The 24,106-nt window shown below is 40.8% G+C and overlaps 1 protein-coding gene across 5 annotated transcripts in view; it reads left to right on the forward strand.

The window, feature by feature from the left end:
- Nucleotides 1–463: 463 nt before the first annotated feature.
- Nucleotides 464–24,106, forward strand: part of FBXL5 (F-box and leucine rich repeat protein 5) — a 36,899-nt gene continuing 13,256 nt past the window's right edge. Inside the window, exons 1-9 of one of the 5 annotated variants that reach the window (XM_086464505.1) lie at nt 489–589; nt 14,236–14,451; nt 16,273–16,368; nt 17,185–17,368; nt 17,816–17,905; nt 19,632–19,814; nt 22,440–22,565; nt 23,518–23,666; nt 23,861–23,943. In XM_086464505.1, the coding sequence (XP_086320631.1) occupies nt 506–589; nt 14,236–14,451; nt 16,273–16,368; nt 17,185–17,368; nt 17,816–17,905; nt 19,632–19,814; nt 22,440–22,565; nt 23,518–23,666; nt 23,861–23,943 (1,211 nt within the window). In that variant the 5' untranslated portion in view covers nt 489–505. Of the gene's footprint in view, nt 590–14,235; nt 14,452–16,272; nt 16,369–17,184; nt 17,381–17,815; nt 17,906–19,631; nt 19,815–22,439; nt 22,566–23,517; nt 23,667–23,860; nt 23,944–24,106 lie in introns of all 5 variants that reach the window. The other 4 variants (XM_086464506.1, XM_086464508.1, XM_086464509.1 and 1 more) reach the window with 4 other exon arrangements.

Raw genomic sequence — 24,106 nt, forward strand, 5'->3', positions numbered from 1 at the left:
CGGCTGCATCCCCGGCCTGTGCCAGTCTACCTGGTGGGCCTGGACACCCGCTACCCCGGGACAGCGGCCGTGCCCAGCGCGCAGTCCGGGAGCCCGCCTGCACCGGGAGCCCCCCGCGCCTCTGCTCAACCTCCCCCCCGCCCCCGCCTTTCGCAGGCCTGCCCCCCGGGCGCTGCGCGCCGGGCACAGCCGAACAGCCGCGCAGCCGCCAGCCACCCGCCACCCGCCACCCTCCCGCCGCGGCGGAGGGGCCGTCGGGCCCAGCAAGCCGCCGCCGCCGCCCGCTCCGCACGGAAAGGTGGGGGGGGGGGGGGGGGTGTGTGAGCGGCGAGCTGCGCATGCGCGCGGCGGCGGGCCGGGCGGCGGCGCTCGCGGGGCGGCCGTGCTGGCGGAGCGGCCGTGGTCACGTGGCGCCGGGGCCGGCGGGGCGCTCTCCGCGGCGCGCCGCGCATGCGCGGGGCGGATGTTACCGCCGCCGTTAGCGCCGCGGCTCTATGGGGAGAACATGGCTCCTTTCCCCGAGGAGGTGGATGTCTTCTCGGCTCCGCACTGGCGGATGAAGCAGCTCGTGGGGCTCTACTGCGACAAGGTATCGGCTGGGGGCGGCCTCTGCCCCGCTCCCCCGAGGCGGGAGGGAGGATTTCGGGAGTGCGCAGCTGTCAGCGCCCCGCCGCCCCGGCCCCGGCCCCGCCGGCAACTTCTCCTCACCGCTGCTTCGGGGCTCCCGGGCGCCCCGGCCCTTCCAGCCGCGGGCAGCGGGGCCGGCGGAGACGCCTTCCCCGCCACGCCCCGCTCGGCCCCCTCAGAGCCGGGCCGGGGCTCCCTGCGCTCGCTTCTCCTGCCCCGGCGGCTCTGCCGCGCTGCGCGCCGGCCCCCGGCGGGGTGTCCCGCTCGCTTCAGCTCGGAGGAGCGGCGCTTCCTCGCGGGGACCACGCCTTCCCGCCGCCTTCCCCCTCGCCGGGCCGCGGGGAAGCGGGGCGACGGCGCTCAGCCCCTGCCCCCCCCCCGGGACGTGCTGCCCCGGGGCTGGGGAGTGGGCGCCGGGGCCGGCCGCGGCGGAGCAGGCACCCCCGTTACGGCGCGGGGCTGCGAGTGGGTGTCCCTGGGCCCCCGGGGGGGCCGTAGTGCTGAGGGGGGCGGCAGGGATGCGGGCAGCAAGGCTCGTCGCTCCTTGTTAAGTAACCGGTGCCAGGCAAGACACCGGTGCTGTGCATAGTGCTCGGCAGCAGTCTGCAAGCGCCTGCCTCTGCGTTTTTATGTGCAGCATTTAATTGGTGAGTAGCTTAAAGATACTCTAGGTCCTTTTTTATTTTATATGGATATATTTTTACTCGTGGACAAAAGTAATTTTTATTTTTACATCAGAGTAATTAGTAATCAAGGCTGATGTGTCACCTGAAAGGCAAACTTTGCTGCATCAGTTTTGAGTGCAGTGGAAGGGTTTCAGGCAAGTACTTCGCAACCAGCACTCATACTGAAAGAAGTAATGCCTCCCGTCTCTGGGCATAAATGGCTGTTTGGAGAACCAGATTAGCGAATAGACATTTAAAAGGAAGGTGAAGTTACATGAGAGACAGTATAGCTTACTGCTGCTAACAGGATGGGGGAGTTCTCGCTTCCTTTCCCTGTTTTCCACCTGCCACCTTGTACTGCTCTAGGGCTCACCAAATCCCTTCGGGTAAGCCTGTTCAGTTTGCTGATCGCATAAAGAAAACGTGAGTTGCCTTTTGCTGGGTTAGCTGTCTGAACAGGCTGAGCAGTGGGTCTGGGGGGAGGAGAAGGTGAGACCCTGTGTAATTTAGCTTTGCTTTTTATCTGTGAGTTTGCTGTTAACTTTATTTTTAATCTGTGGTGGCATGAAAACTTGTATCTCAACAGGGTGGATTTTGTATGAAGGGAAACAAACCACCTGGGACTCTTCTCCCCCTGGCCCCCAGCAGCAGTATTAGCATGTTGTTGGCAGCAGCTGAACAGGTTTTGTTTGAACCTGCAGATATTGTAATCATTTGGATTTTGTTCCTAGAGAGGCATTTCTGTCACTTCTGTTGAGCCTCCCACAAAGTTCGTGACCAAATTTACTGTGACTTGATAAAACTGCCTCGGCAGGAACGATTAGTTTTCCTAAATATTGCCGAATCTGATTAAAACTGCCCAGTTTGCAGTGACTATAATTGTCATTTTCTAAAAATTTTTGTACAGGAATTTGCTTGCTGCTTTTTCTTTTGAAGAAGTGCAAGCATGAATGAACGGCACTTTTTTGAAGGTATTCGATCTTGCGTCATTTAACTCTGTTTCAGAACTTGGAGACTGCCTGGCCTACAGCCTTTGTATTAGACTAATGCTAGCTTTGCATCAGGAAAAAACTGAACTGTGTTTGACTTTCCTTCTTGTGTGATTGAGATGCTGTAATTAGGTAAGACTGTAGTTCTGCTTACATGGCAATTATAATCTCTAAAGCGATGCTCTTCATAAGTTCAGTTCGTCCTTGAGGGGTCTTTAATTTTGTGAATTACGTGTTACCTGCTGTTCCTCATGTTCCCTGTACACCGTAATACAGTTGCTGTCTGTTAGCAGCAGAATTTAGTAAATTCCACCAAGTGTTTGCGAGGGTGAAATGGGTGCACCCGTGCTTTGTTTTTCAGGGGAACAGCTATAATGTTACTGATGGGTGAAGTATGTAGGTACTTAAATAATCCTGTAGGACAGAGAGACACAGTTTATTTTGTTCTTCCAGGACTTGATGTGAGACAGAACAGTGAATTGGACATTAAGATGTTTGGCGCATTAGGAAAGTTACCCTTCTTTTAAACTGTTGCTAGTGGAGATCTCGCTGAATGTTTGCTGCACTCTTAAATGGCATTTTTACCTACAGTACTGTACAGCATGCCCTGGACTTGAGTAATAAGAATAAGTAAAATTCTGTTTAGTAAGGAAACACACAAAGTTGTTGGATCTGTCGCCTTCTCTGATGATAAGTAGATTCCTCAGAGGTTGTACCCCCCTGTAGACAGTGGAGTGCTACAGCAGACAGTCTTTATAGTTAAAATGCTTTTCCTAATGCCTGACGTCATCTTCGCTACAAATAAAGCGGATTCTGTTTTCCTCTCTCCAGTGAACCGTTCTTAAACTTGTGCCGAGTTGCAATTTGTAGTCGTGTCCTCCATCTTAGTTACCTGTTTTCTGGACTAAGCAAACCGATTCCTGCCACTTCAGCACGTGGGTCACCCTTTCTGTACCTCGGTGTACTTGTTGCTTTTGTCAGGACTACGCTGTTGTTCTGAGACAGTTGAAGCTCTCTGACTGCCACTGTTACCGCTGCGTGCCTTTCTTGCTCCCATCAGCACTTGAAGTGACTCACAAAGGCTCTAAGCTGGCAGAAAACATTTTTGTTCTGAAGCGGGGTAGTTTTTCTGCTGATGTAGTGCTGCCAGCAAGCACTGGTCAGATGAGTACTGGAAGCCAATGCGAGGCAGAGGGTGGGACCTTGACAGCCAGCAACTAGATTGGCTTGAGCTGCTGTGAAACCTCAGCCTCATTATGTCTATGTTTTCCAGAAATCTGTTGCGCAAAATGGGACAGTGCTGGTGTTGAGTAGAGCAGATGTGTTATTCTGCAATCTCTCCCTCCTCCCCATGGCAGCATACGAGTGCTGCCATCGCTTTGTGCTTGTCTATAATCCCATGCTTCTCTGAGGTCACTTACTCAAATTTCCTTTCATGTTTGTCATTAGGCTTCTGTCCTGTATGTGGAAGTATGCGCTTGTCCAAGTCAGCATGTCGATGTCCAGTAGAGGCTGTTTCTGTTGTTGCATTATGATCTTGTTTTTCCCGCACTCCAGAATGTGCCACTCATGTATTACCAGCTTCCTGCTTTCCCAGGTGTGGCCGAAAGTATCGTTATCTGTCATGAGGCAGCACAGATTTCAACTGGTATGTATTGAAAATCCCATTGTGGTTTGGCTGGAAACATTGGTAGCTATGGCTGGAGAGCACTATTTGTGAGTGCTTGGGCTACCTGTGATTTATTTTAGACTGTGTTAGTTTGCTGTAAGGCAAAACAGTATCAAAAACCTTAGAGAAATCATGATCTGTAACGTGATCTTCCTCTTAAGTAGTTTGGTTATCTTATCAAAAGGAAATCAGTCTTGTTTTTTCTAAACAAATCTGTGCTGGCCGATTGTTACGTCATTAGCTTCAAGATCAGGGCTACTCAAGTAGCAGGCTCTGCTCTAGGTACACGCTGTGATTAAATTTTGGCTGGGCTTTCCCCAAAGACAGGACACTTGGTATTGCTGTATGGGATTTCAAAGTTCCTGCTGTCTTGTGGAGTTACTGCAGCCAAATAATATGTTTTCAAATATTTGTGTTACAGAATTACCCAGCAAATTTAGGCTGCTTTAAGAAAAGGAATAGGAAAAATAGTCATGCTCTAAATGCTGTAATGCAGTTATTGGTGATTGATGACTTGTTCTCTTGTCTTTCTGTCTACCTCTCAAAACTAATGTGAAACTTCATACTGCAGCTGAGTGGATCTAACAGCCAACTGCTGCTGGAAGGGTTAATGGTTGATGATGCCCTCTGTGCTTGTCTGGCCCCTTGATGAGCAGCTAGTTCATCTAGGGCACTGAAGCGAAAAGTGATTCAGTAAAACCAGCTCACTAAGAGGTCAAACAAGCTCTGGAACCAGGTTGACTGTATGGGAGGAGGGAACAGGACTAACCGTTGCAGAAGTAAACACCTGCTTTCATAGCTCAGCTTTATTGTGAAACCTTTTGGTGTTTGATCAAAAGTGTCTAAGGTCCTTCTTCTGTTTGCTTAACTTCAGTCTTCTGTGATCTCACCTTTCTACAAAAGTTCTCTGCAGTTATTTCTCATAGTTCAATAATTCCTTGGGCTAGTTCTTCCAGGAAATTCGGATCAATTTTGTCATGTTTTGCTGACTTGAATGCATTGAACTTGTATAAATATTTAATGAATATTTTTCTTTTCTAGCCTACTCTTCTAACTTCTTGTTACAAACTGCCATAAATATTTTTCCTAATTCATTTCCTTGTGAAGACTTGAGCAAAGAAAACGTTTAATTTTGCTGTTCTCATACCTGCCTTTCCTGTTAAATAGTTGACTTAAAAGTATCCCTTTCCTTACCTAAGTGTATATAGACTTACCTGCTGCTTTTCTGTGTCCTCTGTCCTCCTCGTTTGAAGTCTAAATGCTGTTCTGTTCTACTTACCTGCAGTGGTAAGTTCTGGGTTATTTTTGTAAGATTCTTTTCAAAACTTCTGTAAAGCTGAAGAGTTCATCTCTTTATTTCCTAATAATGGTTTCCTTTGATTACTTGCATTTCTCTTTAACCCTTGTGGCTATTTCAATGGCCTTCTATTGCGCTTCATTGATTCTCTTCCTTGTAAGCTTTGGCCTCTGCTGAAGAGAATGAGTTGTTTTCATATGTTAAATTTGTGATGTTCTTACAATAAGGATACTGCAGATGAACTGTTTTAGGAGTGAAAAATACTCCTGAATGAAGTTGAATTGATGTTGTAAAGCGTTGGGCAGGGAATTACATGACCACACTATGATTATGCTGTTTGTGGCAGTAAGGGGGACTCAAACCGAAAAAGTAGACAAATTATCAACACTCTGACTTTCCGTTTCAAACTCAAATATTTCTCGCTTGATGTCCTTGAGAACAGAAAATGACTGTTCTGTGAAGATAAGTCTCTTTCTGTTTCTAATCAACAAATGTTGGTAAAGCTTTAGTTCTACTTTTGAAATCCCTTTTCACTATTTTGGTACGCTGCCATTCATTTTCCACTGCTCCTTCAAATACGTGTGTGTTGATTTAGAAATTCATGGTATTTCGTTATTACCAATTAACATTCTGTAGCATTGAGCACTTGCCTTCACCTACGGTTTAGAATGAATAAACATCTACTTAAGATGCTTAGTCTTAATAAGTCTGCAAATGATGGGCTGCACTGTCATTGCAGGCAGAAGATGGAAGGAAATTCCTTCTTTCTTGATGGAAGGAAATTAAACCTTCTCATTAGCTTCCAGAGATAGGTGAGCAATTTGCTGTCCATGCCTCTGACTGTTTCATCGGAGACTCTACCAGTCATCTTTCCATCTTAACTTCTGGATGCTGAGTAGTTCAGTAACTTCTTGCTACATTGGAAAATGACAACTTTGAAGTCGTTTTTCATGCAGAAGAACATTTTGAAGACGGATCTGGAATACATTTTAAAGCAAATGCATTTTAAGTAAAGTGCCAAAGGAGATCTGAAATAGGGGACAGCAGTGATAAAGTGCGTGGGAAGGGGGGGGGGGGGCTCTTCAGACCTGCATAGCAATTTTTCTCCTTTTTTCAGGATGCTTCTAGCTCTTGTTGGTATCTCAAACCTTCTCACCATTTATTTTTTTTTCGTCTAGCAAACCACCTATTTTTTTTTTTTACCTATCAGATGCTTCGCCCTTTTGCCTCTCCTTTTTTTGCCTTCATAAGAGAAACGTGAGGGTGTTTTCTTAGGCCAAACACATCAGCAGGTTTTTTTCCAAGTAATTGCTTAGCACCTATTTTTGCCCTTGAATTGTAGGAAAAAAGTTTTCTGTTCTCCCTTCACATGTTGCTCTGATCTTTTGTCCTGTCTTCCAGTCTGGAGAGCAGTAATAACTCACCTTTGCCCTTCTCTGCTTTAAGCAACAATGATTTATTCTCTCCTACTCTGTGGCACAAAATAGAAAAGAAAGAAACTGATGCCTTCTAAAAAGCTAGATACTGTAATTAGTGTGTCTCAACGTTCATACAGGTTTTATGCACCTATCCTAGGATATGCTTTAACTGAAATAGAGTATAAGTTGCCATTCTTGAGAAATTTGCCTTTTGTTTCTGCAGTTAGTGCCCAAGATGGATTAAGATGGAGGGGTGTATTTTTGCGGTGCCCGCCTTCAGTTGTGTTAGGAAGCTACAGTGAAGCTGGTGCAGAGGGGCAAAGGCTTTTTTGTTACATCTGTACTTTGTGAGTTACTCCAGTGGGAGAGTGGATAGGAGCCTTGGGGCTGCCGTTACTTCACTTTTGTGATTTTAGATATGTCCTCACAGAATGCCAAAAGGCCAGGTCTTAGGAACCTCTCTCTGTGACGATATAAGACAGGAAGGAAGTCTTCTACGACATCTAGAATGTATGTGAGAAATACTGTGACACAGATACCTGAATAACAGCATCATTGCGAGCATTCATCATGCTTTCATTTGAGGCCCTTGTATTTCATATCCTTACTAGATTTTTCTTTAATGTTCTTCTGGGTTTATCTCTGCAGACCTGGTGACAGCCTGTGTCCCTTCATCCTTGGTAGACTTCTACTTGTGGAAACCACTTGGTGGAGGAGGCTTAGATGATTTTACCAGTGCTTCGTGAGCTGTGCTTTTTGCTACGGTCCCTGAAGGGGTCTGACACTCATAGCAATTGCATTACTGAAAATCTTGGTGTAGTCAGTCCCGTATTGCTATTTATATCTCTTTGTGAAAAGCCCTTCATGGTTCAAAAACTGATCTACAGGTGTTTGTTGGACAAAATTGACTGTATAGGTAGCGCAAGAGAGTGATATGAGAGACCCCAGTAAAAATGAAAGGACTGCAGTTTGTTTCCGCCTCCAGTGTGCCCTTATGCTTGGCATTTATCAGCTTGGCCTTAGCCTTTCAAAATACAGAGAGTACAAGATTTTACCTGCCCTGTTGCCTGTGCTCTTTGAAAAACAAAATAATTTTGTCTGCCTTAATCTTTGAGTTAATACAATGTTTGTTTAGTTTGGTTTTGTGGTTTGTTTTTTGTTTGGTTTTTTTTTTTTTTGAAAGGCTATTTCAAGATTTTAGGTAAGCTGCAAAACAACTGACGAGATTACATAGAAGACAGGATTATATAGAGAAGACAGACAGATATACCCTTGAAAGTTTTTGATTTCTTGTTGAATTCTGCCAGATCCTTGCCTGCCTGCCTGCCTTACTAATTACCATTATTTTGGGTTGACCCGCAGCCGAGAAAAGCACCCAGGGTAGGAAACTTATATTGCTCTTCTGATTTAAGGCTTCGTACATCCAAACAGCTGGAATGTGAAGTAGTTTAGCTAGTTCTCTTACTGTTCACCTCGTATACCTCTACATAAAGATATGGCACTGAGAGGAAGTAATCCTTTTTGCTAGGCTATCTCAGCACTGTACTTCTTCCTTAGGGACAGTATAAAGTGAATTTCTTGTTGTGCGTTCCTAAGTAAGACATTGCATGTAACTGGGTGTCACTGCAGGCTGTGTGTTAGACTAGCACACTGACCGGGCGAAAAACGAAACCGAACCCACTAAAAAGGCACAACTTCTTACTGCATCAGTCCACCCAGATGGGTTCATCTTGCAGCTGTGTAATTGCTGGAGCATATTCCAGGGAAATGGTAGGAATGTACGTCTGGAAGCAGGGGCAGGGCTGCTGCTTCTGGGTGTTTCCTCCTTCATCCCCACCCCCTAATTTACAGCAGATTAAGTATAACATGAAACCACATGCTCTTGGTGTTGACACAGGCACACCTTGTTACGGTCTTTGTCCCTCCATTTTCTTGCTCATAAAATTGAGATATTTGCTCTGCAGAGTCCAAGTTCCTGTCCTTGGAGTTTTAGTGCTATTGCGTATATGAAGTGATAATACCTAAAAATATAGGAGTGAAAAGTTTGTAGCTGACTAGTAATGCCAAGCTGATTGTTTTGTTTTGGTTTTGCCCTGGTGCTATTCTATTCTAAAAATGTTAGGTATTTTTAATCAAAATGGTCTGCCAGCTCTATAATGAAAAAGATTTTACTATTTTTTTTTTTAAATGAGTTTTAAACCTGTTAACTAGTGGCAGAAATCTAGTCTGCATTGATCATCAGGAATACTATATCTTTGTTTCACCTCTGGTGGCAATCAGGTGCTTGTATGGGTGTTCGTGAGCACAGTGGTTGTACATGGGAAGCAGAATATAGAGGAATGACCTATCAAAAATGTTACTTGTGATGATTCAGGAAAAGGAAGAAAAATTGCCTTCAGTTTTTTTTAGATTCCAGACTGAATTTTTAGGGTTGGTGGTTGTTCAGAAGTTACAGGTGCTGGTGGGGAAACCCTCTTTTGAAATAAAGCAGTTTGTGAATTTGTAGGCACTTTAGCCTTGAGTAATTATTCCATTTTAAGTTTGTGAAATCTTTGGACAGAGTGGACAAATCGATTTTCCCTTTCCTGTTCTGTTTCCTCATATTTTTGTTGTTTTCCAACTTGGAGTTAGGAGTAGAGAGAGATACTTGTAACTGGGAAAGTTAGCACACAGCATAGACTTTGCTTATTGCTGTGCTAGTCTGATAAGAGCAGCGTACTTTTTTCTTTATGCCTGTTTGCTACTTTCTCCTTGCTAGTTAATCATCCTTGCTTGGATGTTTTTAAGAAAGAAGCAAATCTTTCCACTGCTCAATGTATTTTTGGCATAGATATTATAACTGTTTCAATTTACTCACTGGAAACTAACAATTCTGGAAAATTACTTTTCTACTTCTAGGAAGACCTTTTTCCATACTGGCACATACGTAAAACACTTCCAGAAACCAAATAATACTGTGTTCTGTTCAGTGATTTAATTAGCAGTCTTGAGCTTTCTTATTTATTCACAACATTTTGGATAGAAATATCTTTGCCTTCATCACAGAATGTTAGGGGTTGGAAGGGACCTCTAAAGATCATCTAGTCCAACTCCCCTGCCAGAGCAGGACTACCTAGAGTAGGTCACACAGGAATGTGTCCAGGCAGGTTTTGAATGTCTCCAGAGAAGGAGACTCCACAACCTCTCTGGGCAGCCTTTCATCTGACAGAAAGTTTCGTTTTTTTCATGAAAGTACTAAAGCCACAAAACAGATGGAAAAGTTGAACGTAGATTTACCTTCAGTTGAATGTCATTAACATGAAGCATTGTTTAAATAGCAATTAGTGTTAATTTTGCTGGTATTGCCACCTTATTCGTGAAGCACAAAAATAAAATAATAGCTTACAGTAAGGAAGGGTGTTTGTTTGTGACATCTCTGTACATTCGTCTTGACCATATTAATGGCTCTGTTGTAGTCCAGTGGAGTTGGGCACTCACCTAAAACTAGTATGTGATTGTCTGAGCTAGAAAGTTTTTTCAGACATAGTTATTCTTTAATTGTGTAATTTGAGGTTTAAACAAGATGTCCATGAAGTGATTTCTTAATTCAGTGTTACTGTTTTTTCCTGCAAAGGAAGGATGGAAATACCTGATCTTGAATCAATGGCAGAAAACTTCTAAAATCTATTTCTTAACAATCCTAATTTACATATTGCTTTTAACTGTGTTGAAAAATCAGTGTTTCCAATTTTTGTTTGTCTTGATTTTATGTATTGTGTACTGCAAACTCCCAAAATCGGCCAGTTAAGCATGAAAAACTTTAGAGCAGAACAGCAGTCTCAGGTTAGCGTGACTACCTCTCTGTTGTGCTGTTATGGAATAGATTTGGTACGTTGGTGACCTTGTGCTTTACTTCACTGCTGGCACCACAGTGGCCCTTGGATTATTGATGTGCCTTCCCTCGTTTGCATGAAATAAAGTTGATGAGTTGTGGGGGGTTTTGTTGTTGCTTTTTTTGTGTGTGTTTTTTTTTTTTAATAAAGGTTTAATAAATAAAGTTAATTATGAATTTAACAGCTCCTGGCTACTTCTAGAGTATGCCTGCATCAGCCAAAGGTCTCTGAAGTGTTTCAGACAGACTTTGCAATCCAATCGACTGTCTGTTGTTCAGCCTGTTGCTCAGGCTGTTTGGATTATGTATAATTCTTAAATTTCATGAGGCTTCAGGAGTGTTTCTCTTGTGGTATCTCTCCTCCTTTTGTGTGTTGCATTGCAAACACAAAACCAGTTGTGCTGTAACTTTCAATTGTTGAAATGTAATGTCTTCAAAAGTCCAGGAAGCTCCCAGGTGTCTCTAACACCTGTGGCTGCGATAATCTGTTTAGTGCAGTGTGGTGTAAGGCTGCTCGGGGATCAGGCACACACTGTGCTTTACATTTTTGACCAGTCAGCAAATGTCCTTAGTACAATCCATTTCCCCCCCCCTTGCCATTCTCTTGGGATTCTCTGTCCGAGTCTGGGGGATGGTGGTTTTCTTTTTGCGCTACTAAATTCCTGCACTAGTTTTCCTTGTGTAGAGCTGGTGAAAAGCGGACCTCGGAGTGGAGCAGCTGCTGTCTGTTAATGGTCTTGGTTCTGCCGTCATGAGACTTCATCAGTCCTGGTAATGAAATTACAGATCTGACAGAGTGACTTTGTTGCTAGGCTACCTGTCCTCTGAAAAGCCAGTTTTCCTCAGCTTCGACTGACCTTTTTAATGTGCTGATTGCTGATTCAAGTACAGTCATTAAACTTCAATATCCTCTCCATAGTTCCTAATCTCTTGGGTGTCTGCTGGAAGCCTCAGTAGCAGAGGTGGATATGCAAGTGTTTCATGTTATAGTGGCTTCTGTAACAATACAATTATAACAGGAATTCTTAAATTGCATGCACAAATGGTGTCTTTATTTATTCCAGATTTGTGGATGATAATAGGTAGGTTCAATAGCAGTTTGAGCCCTGAAAAGATTTTGAGTTAGGAGGATGAGAAGATGCTATTTTGTATTAGAACCAATTTTGTGACTTTTTTTACTTAATCCAACAGTGAAATACAATAGTTTTGTCTAACCTTCCTGTTACACGTTTCAACAGCCTTGTTTAGTTTTCACATCGATCAATGGGATTCTTGGGGAAAAGGGTCTTTGGGGACTGACTTCAGGTATTGTAGATCCTTGTGGGTAGAAGGAACAATTTTGAGACAGTCCTTGATCAGAGAAATGCTACATTAGAAACCAGACTTCACCACTGAGGTCTGAATCACAAATAGGCTGGAGGTCAGGAGGCTGCCCTGAAGAGTTATTGCTGCACCAATCTCCTGTGCTTGGTCAGACTTCTGCTTTTCAGCGTGGAATGTCTAGCCTTTAGTTTCATCTCATACCTCTGCTTTGTATATTGCATTCTCTGAGTTTGGCATAGGATAGAAATGGTCTTCGGAGCCACGATCTGTTCCCGTTTGTGATGCATACGTAAGAATGCGCCCCTCAAATCCTAACGCAGTGCATTGCAAACGTGCAAATTTTTTTCTAATCTGTCAGTAGTTGGTCTAAAAGATACTGGCAGGGGGAGGGGGGAACAACCTTAACTTTGCCCTATTTTGTGTTGAGGCGAAGTAAATTTGTTTTTCCATAATGACACTAATTTTGCTCATACGTACAGCGTGTAACGTACAGTATGCACAGCTGACTTGGAGTTGCATAAGGGCTTGGCAGATGTCCAGCATTTCAGTTGCGTTGCTGGGGTTGCCAGGAAGTGGCAATGCAATGTCAGAATGAATAAGTACATTTGTGGGTTTTTTGTTGTTTTTTTTTTTTTTTTTAAAGGATAGAAGTTTTAGATATCTCAATTTATGGTTGTTTTTGATGTATGTAAGTATTACATATGAACATATATGTCTCAGATTCCCATTTCTAGTAAAACCCTTAGATTCTAGAAGCATTGTAAACTAAACTGCTTTCAAATATTCCAGTGCTTGTTTTCTGAATTAAATTAAAATATCTTTATTTTTAGAATGCTTGCTCTTGTGTACTACTGTAGGCTATGATTCTTGAGGCTGCACATGGAATAAAACATAAGAATGGAAAAAATACTGTTTTCCTACAGTCACTGAAGGAAAATGCAGTTTTAAAATGTATTGTTGCTAATGGTGCGCTTGTAAAACTGGCACCGCTGTGTTACCCAGAACTTTGTGCTGTCTGGATTTCTTGGTTCTCTGTCCCTTGGAAACCTTCTCCAACAGCTGATACAGTTTGTATTCACTTGGTAGGACTCGCCGTTCCTCACAGCTAACACATCCCTAGAGACAGGCTTGGGGGCCTGTGGTGATGGCTTCTTAGGACGGACTAAAATGTAAATCTGGGAAGTGGCTAAGCCTTTCAGCTACCTGCCGGGCTGGTGAGATTGCGTGGATTTCTACCAAGAAGTCTTTCTACATTTGTTTATCTCACTGTTTCACAACATTGGTTTATGTTGCTTAAATACAACTTTGATTTTACTGGCTTCTTAAAGCTAATGCTAGAACTGCATTGTTATCTCAAGGGTGATCTGCCTTAAAGTTATCATACTACTTTCCTGTTTTGTTAAGCTCTGTTCGTTTGTGTGGAATGAGACAGTTGCCTTCAGAATGTGTCTGATTAAATACAACACTCTTTCTTTACAATGTGTGTTATTGCGTATATTACGCTGTGGTTATCATTAATTCCTTGTAATATTTCTGAAATTTATAGCCTCTTTTTTTTTTTTTCCACAGTTTGTGAGGGAAATGCAGTTACATAGCTGCCACTGGAAATCAGGGAACTGTGCAATTAAATCCCTTAGTTTACTTAAACCTCATCCACGAAGCACAGCATTGTTGTAGAACTGTTCTGTTAGCTTACTTTGGGGAGTTAACAGAATTCGAGTGTGAATGGCTTGGTGTCTTAATGTTAACTGTAAGAGGAAACATATACATGAAACAACCACGCATAATGAGTTTTTGAAAGTTTTAAAACAAGTTTGAGGGTTTGCTATAGAATTTGTGTCAGTTCCTGATAACAAATGAAAATCAAATGGCCAGTCAGTCATGAACATTAAAATAATTATGAATTATGTGAGTAATTTAAAAAGTCATATCAATAGATATATAATATAAATGTTTGTTAATCTGTAGTATTCAAATGCCACTATTAATTCTTCCCACTTCTGGAAGAGGTTGTATTAAATAATGTTTTAGTGCACCAATTAGATAAATTACAGTACAGTTACTGTTTAGATAGAAGACAAGTTTGTATATTCCCACCTATGCACTTTAATCTCTGATTTTTATCTGTTGCGCTTGAAGTTTGGAATTAAAAGCATTCCTTGCTGTAATTCTTGATGTCTTTGAAGCGAGTTGCTTGAATTGCAAATTCAATTTTTATTTTTGCCAGTTTTCTTTATAAAACTGAAGGTTTTCAGCTTTTATGTTATAATTAATGGAAACAGTGAACAACAGGAGTGTGATACCTGTTCTAAGGATTTAGCTTGACTTTGACATTTTCCCTGATTATTTTTTTTAATGAGCTTTTCTTTCTTCTAGCTTTCCAAGACCAACTTCTCCAACAACAATGACTTTCGGGCTCTTCTGCAGTCTCTTTATGCCACATTCAAGGAATTTAAAATGCATGAGCAGATTGAAAATGAGTGTATCATTGGTTTACTTCAGCAACGTAGCCGGACAGTGTACAATGTGCACTCGGACAACAAACTCTCAGAGATGCTTAGCCTCTTTGAGAAAGGGCTGAAGAATGTAAAGGTAAGTAGACTATAAGGGCTGGTGTCCTGAGGAAAACATGCTGTGATTACGTGTTAGTTTGCCTCAACTTTTCTTAATACTCTCTACAAATAAACGAAGGAGGAAGAAGAAATGCTTGTGGTTTCTTGGTACAGTAGTGAAGACTTTCCAGTCTGAAACACAAATTCTTTTGCCGTTCATCACAGCTACTGAATTGCTAGTAAAAATTCTTTTCAGAGGTATATTTTGTGACAGAAGTCCATCTCTGCATAATTGGAGGTCTTTTGGAGAGACAACATGGAAGTTTCAGATATGAAGACTGCACTGCTAACTGGTCAAAACAGTTTCTGACTATGGCATTAATGTTTTTTATTAATTTTTTTAGGAAAGTCCAAGTATCTTTCTTTGGCACATAGCGTTGTATTATTGTCACAAATGAAGATGATTACTGGACTGGGGGGAAAAAAAAAAAAGAGCATTGTTTTATTCTGTTAGTGAGTCATGTACTCCTTCCAGTAATCTGTTGCTCAGTAATGCTGTTAATGTTCCAGTCCTCAAGAAACTCTAAATGTTATTTCTACAGCTGGCTTTTTCACAACTTCAAGTTGTTAAATTCTTCTTCAGTAGAATCCTACTTGAATTCTGCTGTGTCTTCCCTCTGGGGTACCCAACTCAACTCCCCCATCCTGTGCACTAACAACTATAGTCTCCAGTAATCATTTGACATCCCATATTATATGCATGGTCCGTATTTTCAGTAAGAAAAATACTAAATATGTAGTTGATTCCATTTTACTGTCTAAGGCTGGTTTTGACCTGGGAATCCTGCAAATATTTTTTTTTTCCCCTGTCCATATCAATACTTAAGATTTGTCTTAAATTTTTTCCATTAATGAAATGGAAAATGGAGGAAAGTGGAGGAGAGGAGGGAAATTAGCCCTTGGTTTTGTGTTATACCTTCTCTGATAGGATGCTAGTGGTACTTTGTTACTTGACTTTTTAAGTGTGGAAAAACAGATTTCTCTAGATCTCTTGAGATACATTAACTGTTTCACTTTTTTTGAGAGTGTGGTTAGTTTAATTTAAACGAATGGCTTGAGCTTTTTTCTGTAATAGTCAAGGTTTCTTGATGTTGTAGAAATCTGAAGAGAAAAATGCACACAATTTACTGTAAGAGCTATGAGGAACTTCAGTGTGTTGCAATGACTGGGCAGACTCAGAATCAGCTTCTTATTACGGGCATAGAGAACAAGCTAGCAAATTGACAGATGAGGTTGGTCTGACTTAAAAATTTAAGTCTGTTACGTACTTATTTAGGAGTTCTTTCCATTTCCAAAGTAAGTATCTATAGAGCATGTGTGACTATAAATTCTGATTATAATTTGGAAGCTAGAATTGTAGAAGAACTACTGTAAAATGTATGCAATTAAGAGATGAAGTGGAACTGCTGGACCCTAGAATAATTCTTATGCAAAACATGCAAATACTTAGATTAGTCTGTTATTACTTTGAACTTTGTGTGAGATTGTAGATTGGCAGACTTCAGTCTTTGTTCCAAAGTAAAAAAGTGATTAGACAAGTTAATTCATATCTCATAACAAAATGAATTGGAATCGGACAGGAAGGGAATACTTTGTTCTGCCTCGTAACAGGCCAGTACAGACTGTCAGCTTGTCATGAAGCTTTGAGTGGACACGCTTACCATGAAATAGAGCAAACGTATGCTGCATGCAGGGGGAAGGCATAATGGGCTTTACTTTGAAACACTGGTTTATTTAACAGTTCAACCCTTGAATGAATGGACAAGATTAGATAATAGTTAAATCTTTGCTTTCTTTTCAGAATGAATATGAACAGCTAAATTATGCGAAACAGCTGAAGGAGAGATTGGAAGCCTTTACCAGGGATTTCCTTCCTCATATGAAAGAGGAAGAGGAGGTAGGTAGAAATTTTCCTCAAATACTATGCTAATCTTTCTTGAGGTTTGGAATGCCTGAATAGAGACAAAAGGCATAGAGGTTCAGGTTTTTTACAATTTTCTGTTTTTATTGCTATGCCAATTTGCATTCAAGACTGTGGTGTCATTGTTCTGTTCTCTGACTGCAAAGTGGCACATTCCGAAACAGTGAATGTATTGAATATTTATGATGACATTCTGGTCCTTAAAAAAATCAGTAACAAAAGTCCTCCATGGCTGGGATTTGTTTGCAGGAGGTAGCTATCTAAGGGGATGTCTAGCAAAACTTAAAGGAAAAAGAAGTCCTGTAAACCAGTGCTTCATGACTCAAACTGACACTCCCAAACAACCTCTGACCTATATTTGAAACATAGACTAGTACTGCCAGTCTGGTGATTTATGGGTATCCAAAAACTGGGAAGCATCTTCTGGAGAGAGTAAATCTTCCGAAGTCTGTCCAAGAGAAATCTTTTCTCATGTTTTTCTTCCTTGCCACTTTGCCTTCCATGTGAGTACCTCCATAAGTTACATAGTTTAAGTAACTTTAATCGCTTCCCTTTTCTGTTGGGGGAGAATAGTTAAACAGCCTGCCTGAGATTGTGCAGTGATCCATTGGCAAGCAGAAGGTTGGAACTCAAAACTTCCATGGTCCTGTGCTTCGGTTCACTTAATATATGACATGTTTTACTTGGAGAGAATTTGAAACAGGAAATTCTGTGTTGGTAGGTTTGTGTAGCATTATTAGCCTTCTTGGTCAGTGCCAGACTTTTTTTTTTTTCCTTTTTCCTTTGCTTTAGGTTTTTCAGCCAATGTTGATGGAATACTTTACTTATGAAGAATTAAAAGATATTAAGAAGAAAGTAATTGCACAGCACTGCTCACAGAAGGAGGCTGCAGAATTCAGAGGTTTTAGTAAGTGGAATCAAGCAGAAGAGCTTCAGAAGGCCTTTAAGTATTCCGTGGACGAGAAGGCAGATCAAGGTGAAGCCTATAGTTAAAGTAATATTCAAACTGCAATCTTTATCTAAAAAGCCACACCAGTGACATATCTAAAGTTATGCATGGGCAGATAAAATAGTTTTGGTGAAAATGAGAGTTTCTTCAAACCAGTTTTTGAAACTTCAGGAGCTTTACTGTTCAATACAGGCTTCTTGGCAGGTTGTAATGTAGATAGTACTTCACTGTTTGCCTGTTCTCAATGTTCTTCCTCTCCCTTGCCTCCCATAGTAATATTTGATATACTAAACAGGCAGGAATGATGATTAACTTCTAATTTCATACTTCCCCTGAAATGATATTTTCTGTTTGCAGACCCTGCATTTAATTCTTGGTTTTCAGGACTGCTTTGTAAGCTTTCTGTTGATGGTTTAATAACACAGACTAGCCAAGTGACAGTATTCCAAACTAAAAGCAACTCACCTTCCCTAGCTCCACTGCTTAACTTCTCTGGGCCTCTCAGGAATCGGAAAGGAAGAAACTGTGTGTATGGAGTGATGCAAGGGAATGAATCCATGCAGCGTGTGAGTAGGTCAGATGAAACTTGCGTTCTGAAAGTGGATGTTTAATTTACGTTCATCTGTAACTACCTTTCCTGATGAAACTTAGAATGAATGGATAACTACTAAAGTGCACTTCAGGTTTGTTTTATGACTGTTGAAGCAGCCTAAGTTGTCTGTGTTTACATTTTTTCACTCTTAACTGACAAAGAAAAGTTCATGCTCCAAAGAAAGGGAATTAATGTACCAGAACTGTAATACTGGGGTGTGAGATTGATAGGTAGCACAAACCCTCATGAAGTAACTTTGTGGTGTTGATAAGATGTGGTGCTCTCATTAGAAAAACTACTCTGTAATCAGATTTTCTTGATGACTCGACTTCTCTGAGCTACTGAACTGGTCGCTTTCTGCCCTCCAGGTGGAGCCTTCAGAAAAGATCATGGTCCATGATGTGAAATACTGTTGAGTCTGAACAGATGAATGTGACAGAAGTAGTCTCATGGCTTTACTTGCTGTTAAGTCTAGCCTGCATAGCAGTTTTGGGACAGTAGTAATTCTACAATGGTTGTGTTCTAGACTTTAGGGAAAGGGAAGTATGTGTCCTGCATCCATTTTTTAAAAATGGAAGAAAATAACACAGCTTGCAGTCCTGTGCAGTTTTAACTGCATTTTAGTGTGAAATTCTCTGTAGTTTACCTGCAGTGACTTGCCAGGTGTACGAATAAATGTATTCATTCATCAAGTGAAACTGTATTTAATTATATCTTTTTGAAGTAGCAATAGATTATAACAGGGTAAAGTTTACATTACGGCCACTTCTGAAGCTTCTTTGCAAAAAGAAACCTGATGTTTGTCTCGCTGTGAAGTCTTACGTATATTGTCATAACTTTAAAAGTCAATCCCTACCAATTTGTGAAACCTCCTATTTCTAAGGGCTCCTGAAAACTATTTTAGAAGTACTTTTTTCTGAAGTAAACTGTCCTTAAAACATTAAAAATTCTCTTAAACTAACAAAAACCCCACTAACCAAAGCACTGAATTTATTTTATGTATTTTGCAGCTCTCTCTGTACTATGGCAATAAGGGGGAGCTATTGGAGAGGGTTCCTACTGCTGCCCATTGAAGTAGTAGTTACAGTGGTCAAATTTTAGTTTCTAACTTAATATTTAGTATTACTTTACAACCTGAATGGCTTGTCACCATTCAGAAGTTTAATTGTCTATGCCAAATAAAATATGAGACAGCTGCAAAGAGTTAAGCATGGACTTCTTGCTGTGTCCCAGTCAAGAGGTTGAGCGCTTCCAGTGAGAGCGGTCCCAGCTGTTAGATTCTGTGTGCTAGTACTGTTTCCTGGGAATGTGGCAAAGCAGGTATATATATCATCTATGACAGAGGGCATTTGTTTAAAGCATTTCATTTCAAGCAGATAGCTTTCCTCTTGCTGTGGTTGAGTAGCAGCAGTTTACTTTTGTCCAGGGCTTTTTTGGTTAGGAAAAACTAGCCAGTTGAGAAAATGGTAAGCATAAAATGAGGCTGATTTTTTTGTTTGTTTGTTTAAGGTGTTCTTACAGTGGAAGCTTTTTAAAGCCAAAGTAATAACTTTTTTCCAACTCTTTTGCCAAACAATTGTTTAAGATTTTTTTCAGATGCTATTTTTTTCATTGCCCTAGTCAAAGATGTGAGTTCCACTACTAGTATTTAAAGCTGTGAAGCTGTGCTTCACTTAACATACACTTTCTGTATTTCAGAAACTGATGTAGCGGGGCACACCACAAATATTACTAGTCTCCCTCCTGAAGTAATGCTGACCATTTTCAGTTACCTTAACCCCCAGGAGTTATGTCAGTGTAGTCAAGTAAGCACTGAATGGTCACAGTTGGCTAAAACTGGATCTCTTTGGAAACATCTTTACCCTGTTCGCTGGGCCAGAGGTAAGTTAAATTTAATTCTTCCTTTGAAAGCATGCCAATTACCAGAATTTCTGAGTCAATAAAAGACAACATTTTAGTATGGGCTGTCATGTGCAATGACCCTGAAAGCGGAGCATGCTGTAAGGGTGACCCTTCTGGCAAGGGCAGTGCCCTGAAACTTGGTTAAATGTTAAAAATCCCTGAAATATGCTTCCATCTTGTAGAAATTAAAGGTTTTCTCGGTTGTAACTCATAAGTAGCTTTTGTATACAAACTGCTGATTGTTTATATTGAGGCTTGTTTGCTTGTACGAATGCTAACAAGTATATTCATTAATACATCACCTTAATTATGATTCAAGAATCTACAGGATTTTGAATTATAAATGCTCCTGTTACACCTATATCAGTAAAATTTTTATTTCATTTGTTTACTAGGTAGAAATAAAGTATGTAACTGTAGAATGGAAGTTTAAAGGAAATGAGGTTCTAACATCTCCTTGCAATCTATTCTTACTGTTTATATTCAAACTTCAAAGAAAACTGTACTAATGTTAGTTTTAGTATTGATTCTTTGGATATATTACTTCAATAACTTCTGCTGCAGTAAGGACTAAATGTTGGGGTTTTTTTAACTTCTGTTCCTCAAACTCTCCTGTTAATTAAAATTTCCTATTGAGAAGTGTAACCTTTGCAAAAGTACCTGTTCAAATAGACAAAATACTCTATTCCAATGAGGCCAGTTCCAAGTAATCAGGATATATTTGTGAATTTAAATATTTCTATTCGTATTTGTCCATATTTATGCGAGTATTAAACAATCACTGCAGTATGGCATTGCAGGTTTCACAATTGCTGCCATGTCAGTGTAGCTGAGTAAAAAGCGGACAATTTGTGCTATTTAATAAGCTATATTTTCTGTGCCTTCAGGATTTTAAGAGAGAAAGCTAAGAGTATATAAATCAAATTTTGAGATACATAAAAGCTAAAAACATGAGGAAAAACTTCTGTACTTTGAGGGTGACAGACCACTGGAACAAGCTGCCCAGAGAGGTTGTGGAGGCTCCTCTGGAGATACTCAAAACCCACCTGGATGCGATCCTGTGCTACAGGTGAACCTGCTTTGGCAGGGGATTGGACTAGATTGTCTCCAGAGGTCCTTCTAACCCCTGCCAGTCTGGGATTCTTTCTGGCTGGCCTTTATGGCTTCTAAACTCTGTACAAGGTAGAGAGGAGTTAAATGACTTTTGGGTCTGAAATTTTTTTTTTTGGCTGGATGAATCTTACTGAAAATAATAGTTTCTTCCCTGAGCTGCAAAAGACTGAGAGGAGAAGTTTTAGAGTTCAAATTGCTAAATTTTCATTTTCATCTAAAACCTACTTGTCCCAATAATTCAGTGCTACCCAAAAAAGATAATTGGCAGGTGCTTAAAATGACTTACTCCTGAACCTGGTTTTGGCACAACAGGAAGCTGGTCTCATGACGTACTGTCTGTACTATTACAGTTGTTTGTGCAGAAGTGCTCTAAACTGAGTGGAAGCTTCTCAAGTGGGATTTACTGCCAGAGGGGGAAAAAAGAACATAAAACTACAGGGTTAGTTAATTTTTTAGCTTTGTTTTCTCCTGATACAGAGAGGGCTTCTGAGGCTTTCTATGTATTATAAAGATGGGTTAAAGAAGACGTTACTGAAACCTTTTGCTTCACAGTTGGTTGACAGTCAGTTAGGATTCCATCGTCACTGTGTCGCTTGTATAAGAGACCTTGTTCCTTCAGATACCCCTCAACAGGAATTGCTCTTGCTTTGGGGATAGTAGGATCCCACACTAGTGCGATAGTAGAATAAGGTGTTTCTAGTTTGAGCATGTTGACGCCAAGGGAAGCAGCAGACCTGCTTGTACTGAGCCCAGCACTACAATATACCCAAACTAGAAGTAAATTCATGCCTGTGCAGTAAGCTGTGGGGAGAGTGGGTGCCCTACCAGCTGAAACAGTGGAGCTGTTGCTGGTGTTTGTGTTCATCTAGATGTTCTAAAGAATGACTGGCTATTGACTTAGTCGTATGTATGTTATAATAAAGTACTGTACAGCTGTTGTAAGTAGGATGCTTCTGGAACTTGGGTTTCTTGATCCTGGAGTTGTAATGTGCAGTTACTAAAAACTAATAAATAATAAAATACATCCTGGTTGACTGTATGTTTGTGAGAATCCAGAGGAAAATGAGATATCTTAAATCAAGTGTTATACTAAAAGTTGATGGTTAATTTATTGACCAGAAAGAACTTCAGCACCTGCACAGTCCAAATATTCCATAACGGTTTCTGTTATTTTTGCAATCATATTGGTCCCTACTAAGAAAATAAGGACAACAGGCATGTCTCAGAACAGCGTAATAGCCTGTGAGTTCTGTAACGGTACTGGAACTGTTCTAGGAATCTTTTGAAGCTTTAAAATGTAGACCAAACCAGAATTATGTCAAAGTTCAGTCCAACCTTAGTGGGGCTGAATGCAAAATTAATCTACATCTTTAGGTCAGGTTACAGTATACCGAGAAGTTACCATTGCTATTTTCTGCAGTGATGAGAAGTTTATCTTACCTTTTTTTTTTTTCCCCCCCTTCTTTTTTGGGGGTGGGGTGGTGTGACTAGGTGATTGGTATAGTGGTCCTGCGGCCGAGCTTGAGATGGAACCTGATGAGGAATGGGTGAAAAACAGAAAAGATGAAAGTCGCGCTTTCCAGGAATGGGATGAAGATGCTGACATAGATGAATCTGGTAGGTAAATTCTGATTTTGGTGAATTTTTTTTTTCCTGAGGGTGACATAGTTGTGAGAAATAAATGTATGAAGTGGAGTCTTTTCTGTAAAATGAGTTGAAAATACGGATTTTTTTCATAGTTGATACCAGTACATTAAAATAATGACAAATGCAATATTACTTATGTTCTGTCTACATTCAGTGTTTACTAAGCCAAATAGAGTTACACAGTAAAAAAGAACTTGGGAAGTTTTGTCTAGCAACTACTTAAGGTTCCTGAAAGGAGTGCTCTTTTTGCTCATGGTCATCTTGTCCTGACTTCCAGCTGAGTGAAAAAAAAGGGGAGTGGGGGGTAGTGGGGAGAAGCAGGCAACTGGTTTTAGCGAGCTGAATTCATTCATCTAGGAGAGAGCAAACCTGTGTGCAGGTGAAAGAATTACGGGCATGTGTCTGGAGTTAGGAAAGAAGTAAAAGCTAGGCTTCATCTCTTCAGGAAGTCTGGATGAATCATCTTGCATCCTAATGCATTCTAAGCTTAATTTAAAACTTGTCTTAAACTGTTATATCACAGGATATGAAATGCCCTGTGAGATAATATTTCAACGTATCAAGCAAGTCCGGTGGAAACAGCTGCCCCAGACAGCCCTGAGCAGTACATTATCTGTACTAAACATTTCTCCAAGTCCTTTAATGATAATTTTCTGTTAAGGCTCTTACAGTTTTTACTTGCTGTTGGAGTTAAATCCTTCAGGCCTGTCAGAAAGACAGGCAGGTATTTTTTAAAGATGAGGCTTAAGCAATATGTTGAGTTAGAATTCAGCAAAAGTTTGATGCAAGGTACTTTCTGAAACTTATGCCTTGTTAGGCTTACTTTAGTTCCCTGATAACTTGTTTGATGTAAGATGGCAATGTGAGTTCCAAATCACTCAAAGCATATTTTAAGTCTTTCTCCTTTGGTTTTATTTTGCAGAAGAAGCAGCTGAAGATTCACTTGCCATTAATATAGCACAAATGGAAAAACGCTTACTTCATGGCTTAATTCATAATGTCCTCCCGCATGTAGGCTCCTCAGTGAAGACATTAGTATTGGCCTACAGTTCTGCAGTGTCTAGCAAAATGGTATGTAGTTTGGAACTGACATTTCATAATGTGGCTGTGCAGCCTCTAATAAGTGATGCGCTTGAGTTTAAAACACTCAGGTAGTGAAAATGAGTTCCAGTTCAAGAGAATGTTAATTCATATGGTGCCTCTTGACACTGTGTGCAGCCTTACTGGCTTGTGTCTTTACTGATTATTTTCCTTTCCTTTTCCAGGTTAAACAGATCTTGGAGCTTTGCCCCAACTTGGAATATTTGGATCTCACTCAAACTGATATTTCAGACTCTGCATTTGAAAGGTTTGATAATTGTTGTTTCCTTTTCAAAAAGTTGAAATTTTTTATTTTTTGGAGAGGAAAAAAAAATTGAAACATGTCTTAGTCCATTGTCAATAAAGTGAGAAATAGAGAAATCTCTTTCAGGATTCACATATAACTAAGAAATAAACCAGAGTAACCAATC

This window comes from Leptosomus discolor, chromosome 4, assembly GCF_034619465.1.
Source record: "Leptosomus discolor isolate bLepDis1 chromosome 4, bLepDis1.hap2, whole genome shotgun sequence".
NCBI lineage: Eukaryota > Metazoa > Chordata > Aves > Leptosomiformes > Leptosomidae > Leptosomus > Leptosomus discolor.